Raw genomic sequence first — 15,010 nt, 5'->3', positions numbered from 1 at the left:
CACATTTGAATGGCCTTTTCCTGACAATCCTCTCCAGGCTACAGTCATCCCTGCTGCTTGTGCACCTTTTTCTTCCACACTTTTCCCTTCCACTTAACTTTCTATTAATGTGCTTTGATACAGCACTTTGAGAACATCCAGCTTCTTTTGCAATTACCTTTTGAGGCTTTCCCTCCTTGTGGAGGGTGTCAATGATGGTTTTCTGCACAACTGTCAGGTCAGCAGTCTTCCCCATGATTGTGAATTCAACTGAACCAGACTGAGAGAACATTTAAAGGCTCAGGAACCCTTTGCAGGTGTTTAGCTGATTAGAGTGTGACACTTTGAGCCTACAATACTGAACCTTTTCACAATATTCTAATTTTCTGAGATTCTGAATTTGGGGTTTTCATAAGCTGTAAGCCATAATCATCAAAATTATATCAAATAAAGGCTTGAAATATCTTACTTTGCTTGTAATGAGTCTATATAAAATATTAGTTTCATCTTTTAAGTTGAATTACTGAAGTTAATGAACCTTTGCACGATATTCTAATTTTTCAAGTTTCACCTGTAGCTGGAATCAAGTAGATGCGCATATGTTCAGAACTTTCAATGTAGTCCAACTTCCTCACTCACATTCCTCCAAGCAATGTGTTTTTTTTTTCGTCCGGTCTCTGTAGATGTATGACGTTGTGTCATACAATTCCGGGTGCCCACACACTGCTACAACAATTTTTTATAAATTCTTCCAGATTTCTTCTGCTACTATGTCAGTTACTATATCATTACTTTATAATGATATGACAACATCTACTGTATACATACTTTTAGTTGTTTGTGTTTTTAAATCTGCATTGTTCCTCTGCTTTCAACGTCTCACGTCAAAACAACCACCATGAGGCATCAGTGATAGTTTTTATTTCGCCTCTAGAGGCCGCTCTCATACTGTATAACGACAGCCAACTGGCGCGAATTTATGTCTTTGCATTGACTTTGTATGTAATCGCGCCACGAGAAACGCTTGCTTCGCGTTGTATGTGAATGCACCATAACTTCTCCGAAACCATCAGACAACGATTTTATTCAGAGACATACTTGATGGAAATATTTATAAAGGTATCATTTTGAATGTATTTTAGTTTTTATCTTGTATTAATCTCAAATGTCCTATATAGATTTGTAAATGGAATATATATTTATTGTTTACCCTGTGCTTGCCTTCTGAATAACCTTTTTGCTGACATGGCATTAAAAGTTAAACAAACATGCTGTTTAAATCTTTGAATAATGTTGTAAAAGTTTAAATTGTTGGATGTGAACTGTTGATAAATGTTTTGTTCTGTGCAAGTGTGCATGTATTAATAGTCAAATGTCAGCTGGGTGGAATAAATGCTGATTGTTTACTTTTTATCTTTATTTGAATTTTAGCCATCTGACATCCATGTGTATGAGGAAATGGCAGATATCAGTTTTGCCTCGCTGCTTGATATTGAGGGGAACACAGAAGAAGCCATCTCAAAGCTCATGACTCTCAACAGTGTCTCATCTAACTGGCATCTGGCTAAGGTGACATTGGTTTGATGTTTAAGTAGATTCAGAATATGAATCGTGTTTTTTGTTATTTTATTTCATAAATGTTTTTCATGCAAAGCAACTTACGTAATTTATACATAATTGATGTCCGCCCATTTTAACGCTGCTGACCACAACACGTGCATACACACAAACAGATGAAAACAAAAATGGTAGACATGATTTTTGAAGTTGCCAATTCAGAAATGTTTGCCTTTGGCAGCATAAAATACTTTTGTAGTTTAAATATTTTGTCATGTCACAACTAACAAATTCTAGAATGCTGTCAAACACCGCTCCTCACTTGCCCACAAAATTGTTTCATACACTTGTGGTCAAAACATTCAGTCAGTGAACCGGATCGTTAATGCAGAGCAAAAAGAGTTGGAAATATTAGAAATAGCTATGATCAACAGTCACTTAAAGGGATATTTCACCCAAAAATGAAAATTATCTCATTTACTCACCCTCACGCCATCCCAGATGTGTATGAATTTCTTCTGCAGAACACAAATTAAGATTTCTAGAAGAATATTTCAGCTCTGTAGGTCTATAAAATGCAAGTGAATGGGTGCAAAATATTTGAAGCTCCAAAAATCACATACAGGCATCATAAAAGTTATCCATTCAACTCCAGTGGATTAATTACGGTCTTCTGAAGCGAAAGAAGAAATAGATCATAATTTTAAATGTTTTTTATTTTTTTATTTACGAAGGTCGATGTCAAGCGTGTTGGCAAGTTTATGCGAGAACTGACGTAAAATCAAAGTGCAGTGGTGTTTACAACAGAGGAGCCTAGAGAATTGTTCATAGATTTCTCATTCGGCGGGATTGGATACGTCAACTGCAGCGACATCATGGAACGTTCAACATGGAGAGCTCAAACATGGTTTGAATGCGAGTGAGTGAGTGGAGACACAGACTGCTGCATAAACTGCTTTTGTGTAGAAACAGTATTGCGGTCCATAGAAACAGCTGCTAATAAGGGACTACACTCGCAGACTAGAAGCTGTTCAGCGTTCGCGTATATAACATGTGAAACAAATCTCATGATCGGCAGAGTGCTCGAAATTGAGACATTATCAACGGTAAATAACAGGAGACAACAACGGTATGATATGCACGTCAAGAGCACGTGTGTGAGGAGGTCTGGAGATACCTGCATTTGTATAACTCGAGTCTGAAGGAATATTAAGACATCTTTATGGATCTAAACTACTGAAGAGAAAAGGCCCAGCGTCTTATAGCATTTGTAGTATGCATGTGCCAACCCCCCGTGTATGTGCACACCATCAAATGGAGCATAATTTGATAGGCTTGTCAACTGTATGCAGATACTGAGCGTTTGCGTCAAAATGGAAGTATACTTTGGGCTTTACAGTTCCAGATGTTATAAACAGATGCAGCTTATTTGTTACATATTTATTGTTAGTACAAGCTTATATTACACTTGTTTTCAGATCTACCAGCGGCTCTCAGAGGAAGCAGGTAACGGAGTCGAGGAGACTCAGGACAGGTGCTTCAGCTTTCTGCGGCAGTTCAGGAAATACTTAACAAAGATCTATCAGGCCAATGCAGAGGATGTGGACAAGGTATGACGTGTGATAGTTGAAGATGAATTTAATGTTACCGCTTGTGTTTGCAATTTATCATTTTAGAACAAGTACACTGAAATTGAGAAAGCTGGAGGGTCAATGACGTGATGCAAATAATTTTTAGTTATTCAAAAATACATTAAACCAATTCACACAAAACAGTTGCTTAAACCACGGGCTAACAACGGTTCGGGACAGAAGCCAGAAACTTAATTTTTCAGAACGTAAACTAATCTGGAACAAAGTGATTTTAAATTTTTCCTGAGTGGAAATGTTTTTTTTTTTTGTGTAAATGCTTTTAACTGGATGTAACCGGTTATTTTTGCTCTGATTACATGAAGCCAAAGGGTTTATCACAGTAAAAACATTTGGAACTATACCAATGCATGTTGTCTGGAAAAAAATTAAACATGCTTTGATCCAGAAGGAAATTGCTGAATCACACATTTTCTTTGCCTAATTGCCCATTGTGGATGTCACATTCTGTGAATTTAGACCTTTTTAACAACTATGTATTATTACTACATATACACCTACATTCACCTCATACCATGATTTATATTTCAGTGATTTATTATCATCTTTATAATTATTTTTACGTTAATAATTGTTTTCGTCTTCATTTGTGTAAGTAATTTTCATTTGGTCTACTACACTGTGTAAAACATTTTTAATTTTTTTGTTCCTGGGTAGTAAGTGTTATTTTCTAATTGCTTATGCCTCAAGTATAGAAAATGGCCATTATTCCCCACAAACTTTACTTTTGTGACCAGGACAGTGATATTTTGAATAAGCAATTAGGAAATAACACTTACTACCCAAACAAAATGTGTTACATAATGCTATCAGGGGCAGCCCAAGTAAAAAGTATATTTCTCAGTTGTTTCCAAGTCTTCACTGAATTATTGTTAGATATGATGCATTACAGATTTGATGTTGCTGGGTTATGACTGAGAAGCAGATCTGTAATTAAAATGATAGTTTACTGTTAATTAAAATTGTACGCTTGTTATGATTTCTATGCCAATTAATCCATCACACAGGGGAAAAATAATGGCTTATTTTGGTGAGGCAAGTGGCTTATTTTAGGCTTGTTTTTCTGGACCATGTTGCTTGTTTCTCTTGCGATATCTGGCAACACTGCAACTGGTATTTCACCCACCCCTTAATGCAGAGTACTGTCATTTTAAAAAGAACGTTATTAACCATTCTTTTATTCTGTTCTTAACGTTACCTTTTGGAAAGGAGTTTGTAGAGCAGGGGTGGGCAACTATTTTGGTAAAGGGGCCACATCGGGCTTTAAGTAGTGCATGGGGGCCCACATTTGTATTCCTTTTGAGATACAATATTATGCATTGATTTGGTTTTTGTAACTTTTAAGCCCAGAAATAGTTGTGTACTCAATTTTCTTAAGTGTATCTGTGACTATTGTTGAATTGCCTAAAGTATTGAATTTGCTCTACAATGGTAGATACTTTTCTATCAGGAATTAAAAAACTAAATAAAGGCTGAGCTTATACATTTATTTTACCATCTCTACTTCCCTGTTAATTTATTATTCAATTTAACAATCTCTACATCAGGGGTCTGTTTTAATAAAAAAAAACACAGACATTTATAGAACTTTTAATGTTTGGGCAAAGCGGGCGAGTTTACTTATTTATTTTCTAAAACATTATCCGTTTACATGCTAAAAGGGTCACGAAGCAGGTCTCCTCGATGGTTTGACATTCAGTACACAACTGAATAGCACAGACTGCATGACTATGATAAATGATTACTGGAAGAGTTAGATTAAAATACAGGTGCAAAGGGACTTCGACATTTCTAAATTGCACAAATAAAAAATACATATACATATTTGTCTCTGGCATGCTTTTGCTCGCATGTCAATGATGCCGAGATCTACTTATATATTTAATTTAATCACTGAGCAGGTTTACCTGAAAAGTAGCACCAAACATCACAAGCAGCCTCAAGAATGGACACAAAGTAGCCGTATAACACTTTTCCTTGAGCAGAATATTGCACTACAGATCGCTAAATTTGTTCAAAGGGGAAAGCGGGAGAAAGAAAAAGCACACTTGCGTGCATGGTTGCCAGATTTCACAAAATAAGTATAACATTAGGCAGAATATTTCCAATTTGCACAAGTATAAATTATCTGGCAACCCTGAGCATGTTAAACGCTTGTGGAGATGCGTAAGGTCCCAATGCAATTTAACTGAAATATCCAATGAAAATGAAAACGATAAATGAGCTGCGGGCCACTTTAAACCATGTGGAGGGCCTGATACGGCCCGTGGGCCGTATGTTGCCCATGTCAGTTGTAGAGCTTAACTGGAACGAACCAAAATGAGAATTTTAGTGCCTGGCTTATATATATATATATATATATATATATACACCACCTACAAATGAACTTTATATATATATATATAAAAAGTATAAGGCTTAAGTAGTTCAGAATACTTTTATGTATTTCTTCACAAGCAGTGAAATTTAGTTGCAAAATATTCTTAAAGCTTTTGTCCAAGTCGTGTGGGGGAACCTAAATGCAGGTAGTCATTCTGTTGTCATGTGACAAGAAATACATCCAACCAAGAGGACCCCTTTAGACGCTTATGACTGTGTAAAGTTTTTAAAGTATCGGATTTGTTGACATTTTATAAAAGGCACATTTTGTTCAAGTCTAATGAAGTAACCATAAGAACACTTGATATTCTTGACTCAAAAATTAATGATATTAGTAAAAAAAAAACTTGTGTACAGTCTTCAAGGAAAGTATTTTAATACCCTTTACTTGATGGTTAGACCACTTATTAAACTATTATGGGCATAAATATTACATTTCTATGAAGTGGATAATGGTATATTTATTTTAGAACTAGATTTAAAAAAATAATAATTTGTATCACCCTAGACCAGTGGTTCCCAACCTTGTTCCTGTAGACCCCCCCAAACTCTGAAACATTTTTTATATCTCCTTTTATGACACTCCTAATTGAGGTCTTGGAGTCTGATGAGTTGAATGAGGTGTTTGATAAGGGAGGTAACCAAAATGTGTAGTGCTGGGGGGTCCTCCAGGAACAGTGATGGGAACCACTGCTGTAGACAATGTATTTGTCAAAACATTGTACAGATAGCTATTGCATTTAAGGAAAACAATTATTTAACATTTCTTGAATGTTTGTTAATTCTGTGACTTTTTATTAATGTATATCTACTGAAATGCCCCCAAAATGACAAACCTTTTAAGAAACTATCTGTATTAGCATGATAGTAGTGTCCCTGAATGATATTGCAACAAAAACTACCCGCAGTGAACACACTGAAGCCATGAGAACTAGAATGCTTTTGAAGAGCTGTCCTTTTTCAGACATATGTATTTAGATTAGTTATTAATAAGTGTTGGGTTACCCAAGCCTAGATCCTTAACCAGCAGCCCTACCATCAGCCATTCAGGTAGAAGTGAATTTGTTTAGGTGTAGGGGATGAGTTGTATTTTATTCCTGTAAGCTTTCTTGTTTTTTTTATGTGAGGGAGGTATTCATTGATTTTCAGTTACCCGTATCTATGGAGGAAGTGATGGATTTATTGAACGAGGTCAACCAGCAGCTAGAAGATGATGGAGGGATGAATGAAGATAAGTTGGACCATCCACTGACATCCAGCCCCAGTCAGCCCACAGAAGCACATGTGAAATTCTCCACTCCATCCCCAAACAAAAGTTTCACATCGCCATCCAAAAGACCTGTGGTGCGTCATGGCATTTTTAATGTTTCTGAAGACGTTTGCGGTTTACTGAGCATGCTTGTGCTGAAGGTGTTATTGTCTCCTTCAGTTTTCCCCCAAAACACCCCCTCACTGGGCTGAGGATCAGAAGTCACTGCTGCAGATGTTGTGTCAACAGGTTGAGGCCTTGAAGGTCAGTCAGACATCTACTGCTTGTAGCATTATGCACTGTTTGCTTTTACTTTTCCACTGGGAAAGTGGAAACACTTTTCCTACTTAATGGGATGTGTGAGAGTATTGAGAGATTCTTATGTACTGAAACATTTTGAAATTGCACATCAAAATCAACAAGAGGTTAATAAATACTTGCTGATGTATACATTTTCCAATTGCAGATAATACAAACTTGCGTGTGTATTTGGGTGATTTCCATGAAACCTGCCAAGAAAATGTCCTAGTATTGTTTTACTACAAAATCAAAAGAAACAAATGAGAATTTTTTTATATATAAAGTGAGCGTTCACAGGACAGGAGAGATATAGAGAGAGATATATATATATATATAGATAGATAGATAGATAGATAGATAGATAGATAGATAGATAGATATTAGCAAATGCAGTATTGTGCAAAAGTCTTAGACACATAAGATTTTCACAAAAGCATTTGTCTTAAGATGGTTATTTATAGCTTTAGTGTGTCAATAGGAAATATACATTTTAGACTCCGAAACATTACTTTTACAAATAGAACAGATTGGAGTAAAAGAAAAGAGTCCTGCAACAGATGTCATGGCTCCCACAAAGTCCCCTACTGAACATCTTGTCAGTCTGAGATTACGTAAAGAGACCGAAGCAATTGAGCCTAAATAGCTAAAAGAAATGTGGAGAATTCTCCAAGAAGCTTGGAAAATCCTATCTACCAACATCCAAGAAAAACCAGTGTCCCTAGGAGAACTGGTGCTGTTTTAAATGCAAAGGTGGTTATACCGAATAATGATTTAGCTTTTTTGTTTACTGGACTTTGTATGATGTTGCTTGATAAATTAAAACTGTTTGTCATTATTTTATAAGACATCCTCACTAAGCAACATTTTTCACAAGTGCCTAAAACTTTTGCACAGTACTGAAAGGAAATTGGTACATTTAACCAAAGTGTCATTCGGCTGATCACAAAATATAGTCGGGACATTACTGATGTAAAAAAAACGGCACCACTTGAAAAAAGTTTTTTTTTTTTTTATCAAATCTAGACAGGCCCCATTTCCAGCAGCCATCACTACAACACCCTTATCCTTGAGTAATCATGCTAAATTGCTCATGTAGTTCTAGAAAATCAGTTGCAATTATATTAAACGCAGTTGAAAGCTATTTGGTTCGTTAAATGAAGCTTAAAATTGTCTTTGTGTTTGTTTTTGAGTTGCCACCATATGCAATAGACTGGCATGGCTTAAGGGTTAATATTAGATCAAAAATGTCAAAAAAGAAACCGCTTACTCTAAACTCAGTCAATCATTGTTTTGAGTAATGAAGGCTATGCAAAGCTTGAAATTGCCCAAAAAAAACTGAAGATTTCATACAAGGGTGGACACTACAGTCTTCAAAGACAAAGGATAACTGGCTTTAACAAGGACCGAAAGAGATGTGGAAGGCCAGATGTACAAATAAACAAAAGGATAAGTACATCAGAGTATCTAGTTTGAGAAATGGACGCCTCACATGTCCTCCGCTGATAGCTTCATTGAATTCTACCCGCTCCACACCAGTTTCATGTACAACAGTAAAGAGAAAACTCAGGGGTGCAGGACTTATGGGAAGAATTGCAAAGAAAAGCCACTTTTGAAACAGAAAAAACTAAAAGAAAAGGTTAGAGTGGGAAAAGAAACAGACAATTGGAAAAGTGTTTTGGATCTTAACCCCATTGAGCTTTTGTGGGATCAGCTAGACTGAAAGGTGCATGAGAAGTGCCCGACAAGACGGTCACATTTCTGGCAAGTGCTACAGGAAGTGGGGTGAAATGTCACCTGAGGATCTGGACAAACTGACAGCTAGAATGCCAAGTTTTATTTGTAGTATGTGCTCTTGAGCTTGTTCCTTTGGGTCTTCCTTGTTTTACTGTATAGGAAGTCTGTACAACATAAGTTCCAGGTGTTTCCCAAATCAAATGGCCAAAACCCAAAATAAATTGCCGCAAAAATGTAATGACATGGCAACCCAACTCAACAGACTTAAATTAAAATTCTGACTTAAAATCACACACTAAATTACACACAGTTTCAACAGCAATTGACCTTTTTCAAATGTGTTCTTTTTGGTAAAATAACTGAATGTATGTGCATGATTATGATCCTAAAATCATATATATATATATATATATATACATGATTTTGATTAGGTGTGATTTTATATTCGGGTGCGACTTTATTTCTGGAGAATACGGTACAACCATCTAAACCTGGTTATAACCCTTTTTTATTATTCTACTACAGAATGAAGTTCATGACTTGCGCCATAATTCATCTGATGGTACAGCATCCGCATATAGGATGTATGGAGAAAGTTATGCTGCAGAAGGACTTCAGGAAGCATTTCAAGGAGCACAGACGTTCCATGGAGTTCCTCTTACAGGTCTGATCAATAAGTTAACTTATCCCTTAAACCAGTGTCTTAATATTTGGTGATCTTTAAGACAGTTATTTTGCCTATTTGTTACAGTTGCCACTACAGGTCCCTCTGTATACTACAATCAGTCTCCAGCATATAACTCGCAGTATCTTTTGCGCACTGCTGCAAATGTTACTCCAACAAAGGTAAACAAGTTATTTTAAAGATATATTCTGCCTTAACCAAAAATGGACCAAGCAGGCATCACATCACCATGTAATATTTGTTTATTTCTGTAGGGTCCAGTATATGGGATAAATCGTCTTCCTCCACAGCAACATATGTATGCATACCAACAGTCGACACACACACCACCTCTTCAGACAACACCTGCATGCATATATCCTCAAGAGCAGGTCTTTGGTGCTCCCATGCGATTTGAGTCACCAGCTACATCTTTGCTCTCCCCGTATAGTGAAGAATATTACAGTCACAATGTTCCTCAGCCTATAACCAATCCAACATTACCAGAACCTGGATATTTCACCAAGCCATGTGTAGTTACTTCTGCCCAGCCATCGAGGAGCAGTGAAAGCAAACCAGTAGAGCCCAAGATGAGCTTTGGACAGCAGTTCTCTGGTGAACCTCCTAAGGTTCCAAACTTCGGAGGTGTAGTTGCTCCGTCTACCTCAGCAACAACTGCATTCAAGTTCAAATCAAATTTCAAGTCCAATGATGGGGATTTCACCTTTTCATCTTCTCAGAAAAATAGTGAATGTCTCTTTGGACTTCTGACATCAGATATTCCTCCCAAAACTGAAGGACTGTCAGAACCAAAACATCTGACCCAGGACCAGCCACCTAGCCAGAGTGAAGTCTTTACTTTTGGGAGTAAAAATGCCACAGGATTTTCATTTACTGATGCTGCTAAGAGCAAAACAAATATTTTTGGCAACACTGACCAAACGTTTAGCTTTGGAACCAAACCGATATTTGTAAATGCAGAGGCACGAGAAGAAAAAAGTGGAGAAAGTGATGATAGTACCCATGTGGAAGAGGATGAAGACGGACCTCATTTTGAACCCATTGTGCCTCTACCTGATAAGGTTGACGTGAAAACTGGTGAGGAGGAGGAAGAGGAGATGTTCTGTAACAGAGCAAAACTGTTCAGATTTGAGTCCGAGATGAAAGAATGGAAAGAGCGGGGCATTGGCAGCATCAAAATCCTGAAACATAAAACATCGGGGAAGGTTCGTCTGTTAATGAGGAGGGAGCAAGTTCTCAAAATCTGTGCTAATCACTATATCACTGCAGATATGGTCTTGAAACCAAATGCTGGATCTGACAAATCCTGGGTGTGGTATGCTGTGGATTATGCAGATGAAATGCCAAAGGCAGAGCAGTTGGCCATTCGTTTTAAAACGGCAGATGAGGCAGCACTGTTCAAATTAAAATTTGAAGATGCTCAGCAATTTCTATTAAAATCTCCCCAAAAGCAAGACCAACACCTGGAAAAGAAACGTGAAACACTCAAACCTAAAGTGCCATTTGAAGAAATGGATCTTAAAGCACGATTTTCCAAGAAAGAGGGTGAATGGGACTGCAGCGTGTGCTGTATAAGAAATGCTGCCACATCTGCAGCATGCGTAGCCTGCTTTAGTGCAGGTCCATCTATGGCAAAGAATAAACCTGGAGATGAACTCAAAAGCTCTACTTCTGTGGCTCCTTCAGACAAGTTGTTAACAGAATCTTCTGGTGCTTCAAATGTAAAGAGTTCTAGCACTGATATCAGCTCAAAGGGCTCAGCATTTGGATCTCAAGAACCAATGTCTTTTAAGTTTGGATCAAAATATCCTGTTCCGACATCTGTAGGCTTTGAAAGTCATGCTGCTAAAAAAACAGTCCAGTCTGATGCACCACAACCTCTGAAAGTGTCTTCAGCTCAAGCATTAGATTTTGGATTTGCCCAGAAGTTTGCCAAGAAAGAGGGTCAATGGGACTGCGACACCTGCTTGGTCAGAAATGACGCCTTGGCAACAGAATGCATTTCTTGCCAAACCCCTTCTGGGTTAGCTAAAAAAGATGGGCAGTGGGATTGTGACTTTTGCCTGGTAAGAAATGAAGGTGCATCTAGCCATTGTGTCTCATGTCAGACACCAAACCCAAATATGAAAAGCAAAACCTCTGCTGCATCATCAAGCTCCTCTTTTACCTTTAGCTTTAATAGTTCTACCAACCAACCTGCTGCAACAGGATTTAAAGCCAATTTCAATGCAGGCCCTGCTTTTAAGTTTGGTCTGGGTAAGGAGAAAGCATCCTCGGATAGCTTGAAGTGTGAGTCCTCTACAACTCCGGAGGATAAGTCATTCAGCAGTTCAACTTTTTTGTTTTCCAAGCCATTGCCTGCTGGTGGATTTAAGTTTGGCATTGGGGAATCAGAGGCGAAAACAGCTGACCAACCATCACAAAATGAATCAGCATCTGCTCTTCTCAAAAATATTGCAGAACAGCACAAAGTGAAAGAAAATGAGGCAGACAAAGTTACCTCGGATCAGTCTGTAGACAGCTGTAGTCTTGATGAGAATCCACTTATTACCGGCAAGTCAAACTCCTTCAGTTTTGCAGACTTGGCAAAATCCTCCCACGGTGATTTTCAGTTTGGCCAAAAGGATCCCAGTTTCAAAGGCTTTGCTGGGGCAGGTGAGCAACTCTTTCCAACATTTCAGTCCATCCAAAAGGGGGACATCTCTGTTTATCAAGAGGATGAAGAAATTTACAAAACTGAGGAGAATGATGATATTCAGTTTGAGCCAGTTGTTCAGATGCCTGAAAAGGTTGATATTGTTACAGGGGAGGAAGATGAGAAGATATTGTATTCACAACGTGTCAAACTCTTCAGATTTGATGCAGAAATTAGTCAGTGGAAAGAAAGAGGGGTTGGCCACCTTAAATTGCTGAAGAACAATGAAAATGGGAAACTTCGGGTTCTTATGAGGAGAGAGCAGGTGTTGAAGGTATGTGCTAATCATTGGATCACAACTACAATGAACTTAAAGCCCCTCTCTGGGTCAGACCGTGCCTGGATGTGGCTAGCAAATGACTTTTCGGATGGAGATCCAAAGTTGGAACAACTCGCTGCAAAATTCAAAACACCAGAGCTTGCTGAAGAGTTCAAGCTGAAATTTGAGGAATGCCAACGGTTACTTCTGGATATTCCTCTACAGACCCCTCACAAGCTTGTAAATTCTGATAAAACAGCCCAACTTATAAAAAGAGCTGAAGAGATGAAATCTGGTCTCAAAGACCTCAAAACATTCTTGACCTTCCAAAGCATGAACGATGAAAGGAATGTAACCATTGGTGACTCTGAAAGTGTAGTCAAGCCTGACTCTGAAACAACCGGACCTACTTTAGAGTGGGACAATTATGATTTGCACGAGGAAGCGTTTGATGACAGTGCTAACACCTCTGTGCCTGCTTCCCCTTTACAACCTGTTCCAAGTACAAAGAATTTGTTCCGTTTTGGCGAATCATCAGCAGGCTTTAATTTCAGTTTTCAGCCTATTCTCAGTCCCTCAAAGTCTCCATCTAAGCTAAACCAGAGCCAGGCATCTGTAGGCACAGATGATGAACACGAAACATCTCAAGAGGAAGAGCGAGACAGTCAGTACTTTGAGCCCATTGTGCCATTGCCTGATATTGTTGAGGTCTCAACAGGGGAGGAGAACGAGCAGGTGCTTTTTGGTAACAGAGCCAAATTATACCGCTACGATAAAACACTTAGTCAGTGGAAGGAAAGGGGTATCGGAGAGCTTAAAATATTACAACATAATGAAACTAAGCGTGTAAGACTTGTAATGAGGCGGGACCAAGTCCTCAAACTATGTGCAAACCATTGGATAACCTCTAATATGAAGCTTGAGCCAATGAAAGGATCTGAAAAAGCGTGGATCTGGAGTGCCTTTGATTTTGCTGAAGGAGATGGCCAGGTTGAACAGTTAGCTGTGCGGTTTAAACTGCAGGAGACTGCAAATATTTTCAAAGAAGTCTTTGAGGAAGCAAAGGATGCTAAAGACAATGAAACCCTTCTCACCCGGCTTTCTTCAATTGTTCCTGGTGCCACCGTGGAGCCGCTTTGTGGCAAGGCTGCTGTTGCTATTCTTGAGGAAACCACAAAAGAATGTACAAGATTGTCTGAAGGTGGCAGTCCTAAACCTGATGGGACAACAGGCATGGAACGCAGTCCTCAAATAACCAAGAATGTGGTCTCCCCTCCTAAGTTTGTCTTTGGATCAGATGCTGTACAGAAGATCTTTGGAAGCCCTTCATCTAAAGAAAAGTCCCCTGTTCTGATTTCAAGTTCAAATGATGAGGTGGCTGTACAGAAGATCTTTGGAAGCCCTTCATCTAAAGAAAAGTCCCCTGTTCTGATTTCAAGTTCAAATGATGAGGTGGCTGTACAGAAGATCTTTGGAAGCCCTTCATCTAAAGAAAAGTCCCCTGTTCTGATTTCAAGTTCAAATGATGAGGTGGCTGTACAGAAGATCTTTGGAAGCCCTTCATCTAAAGAAAAGTCCCCTGTTCTGATTTCAAGTTCAAATGATGAGGTGGCTGTACAGAAGATCTTTGGAAGCCCTTCATCTAAAGAAAAGTCCCCTATTCTGATTTCAAATGATGAGGTAGCAAGTGCCTCAAGGTCAAAAACCTCTGGACAGACCGTGACTAGTCAGCCATCAGTTGTGACCCCATTCAACACTTCAGCCAGAGGTGAGCTTTTTCTTATGACTCAGTTTAATACGTCCCTCTATACCTCTTTTTATTTATATCCTAGTTTCATTATTTTATCCATATATTTTTACTACCCTTTTTTTAACCATACATCTTTAAAAAAAAGAAAATGTTTACAGTTTGTAATTTATAATCTTTTATGCATTAGCATGCTATTAAAAAAAAAAAAAAAGTTTAGTTTGGAGTGCCACAAGGCTCAGTATTGGTTCCTGCTTTTTTCCTTGTATATGCTTCCTCTGGGAGACATTATCAGGAAACACAGTATTAGTATTCACTGTTATGCCAATTTTCTGCTTTATATTTCCTTAAGACCTGATCAAATTTCCCAGTTTTCCAAGTTAGCAGAATTTATTAATTAAATAAAAGAATTATAATTCTCCCAAGTTTGAATGCTCAATTCCCACTACTTGGTAGATACGGTTACTCACCTCAATCCGGGTGGTGGAGGATAAGTCTCAGTTGCCTCCGCTCCTGAGACCGTCAATCCACTCCTTATCACGTGGCTCGTTGTGCATGACACCGCAGAGACTCCGCACGTGGAGGCTAATGCTGCTCTCCGCGATCCACACACAACTTACCATGTAGCCCATTGAGAGCGAGAACCACCAATCGTGACCACGAGGAGGTTACCCGATGTGACTTTACCCTACCTGGCAACTGGGCCAATTTGGTTGCTTAGGAGACCCGGCTGGAGTCACTCGGCATACCCTGGATTCAGACTTGCGAATCCAGTGG

General features: G+C 38.5%; 1 protein-coding gene across 2 annotated transcripts in view; it reads left to right on the top strand.

Annotated features, from left to right (window-relative positions):
- ranbp2 (RAN binding protein 2) overlaps nucleotides 1–15,010 on the top strand; it is a 73,389-nt gene that overhangs the window by 22,668 nt on the left and 35,711 nt on the right. For both annotated transcript variants that reach the window (XM_052148995.1, XM_052148994.1), the window contains exons 13-19: nucleotides 1,411–1,548; nucleotides 3,015–3,146; nucleotides 6,714–6,908; nucleotides 6,994–7,077; nucleotides 9,373–9,511; nucleotides 9,599–9,693; nucleotides 9,787–14,254. In XM_052148995.1, coding sequence (XP_052004955.1) covers nucleotides 1,411–1,548; nucleotides 3,015–3,146; nucleotides 6,714–6,908; nucleotides 6,994–7,077; nucleotides 9,373–9,511; nucleotides 9,599–9,693; nucleotides 9,787–14,254 — 5,251 coding nt within the window. The remainder of the gene's footprint in view (nucleotides 1–1,410; nucleotides 1,549–3,014; nucleotides 3,147–6,713; nucleotides 6,909–6,993; nucleotides 7,078–9,372; nucleotides 9,512–9,598; nucleotides 9,694–9,786; nucleotides 14,255–15,010) is intronic.

Source organism: Xyrauchen texanus, chromosome 18 (genome assembly GCF_025860055.1).
Source record: "Xyrauchen texanus isolate HMW12.3.18 chromosome 18, RBS_HiC_50CHRs, whole genome shotgun sequence".
Lineage (NCBI taxonomy): Eukaryota > Metazoa > Chordata > Actinopteri > Cypriniformes > Catostomidae > Xyrauchen > Xyrauchen texanus.
This window is presented reverse-complemented; position numbering and strand designations above follow the sequence as displayed.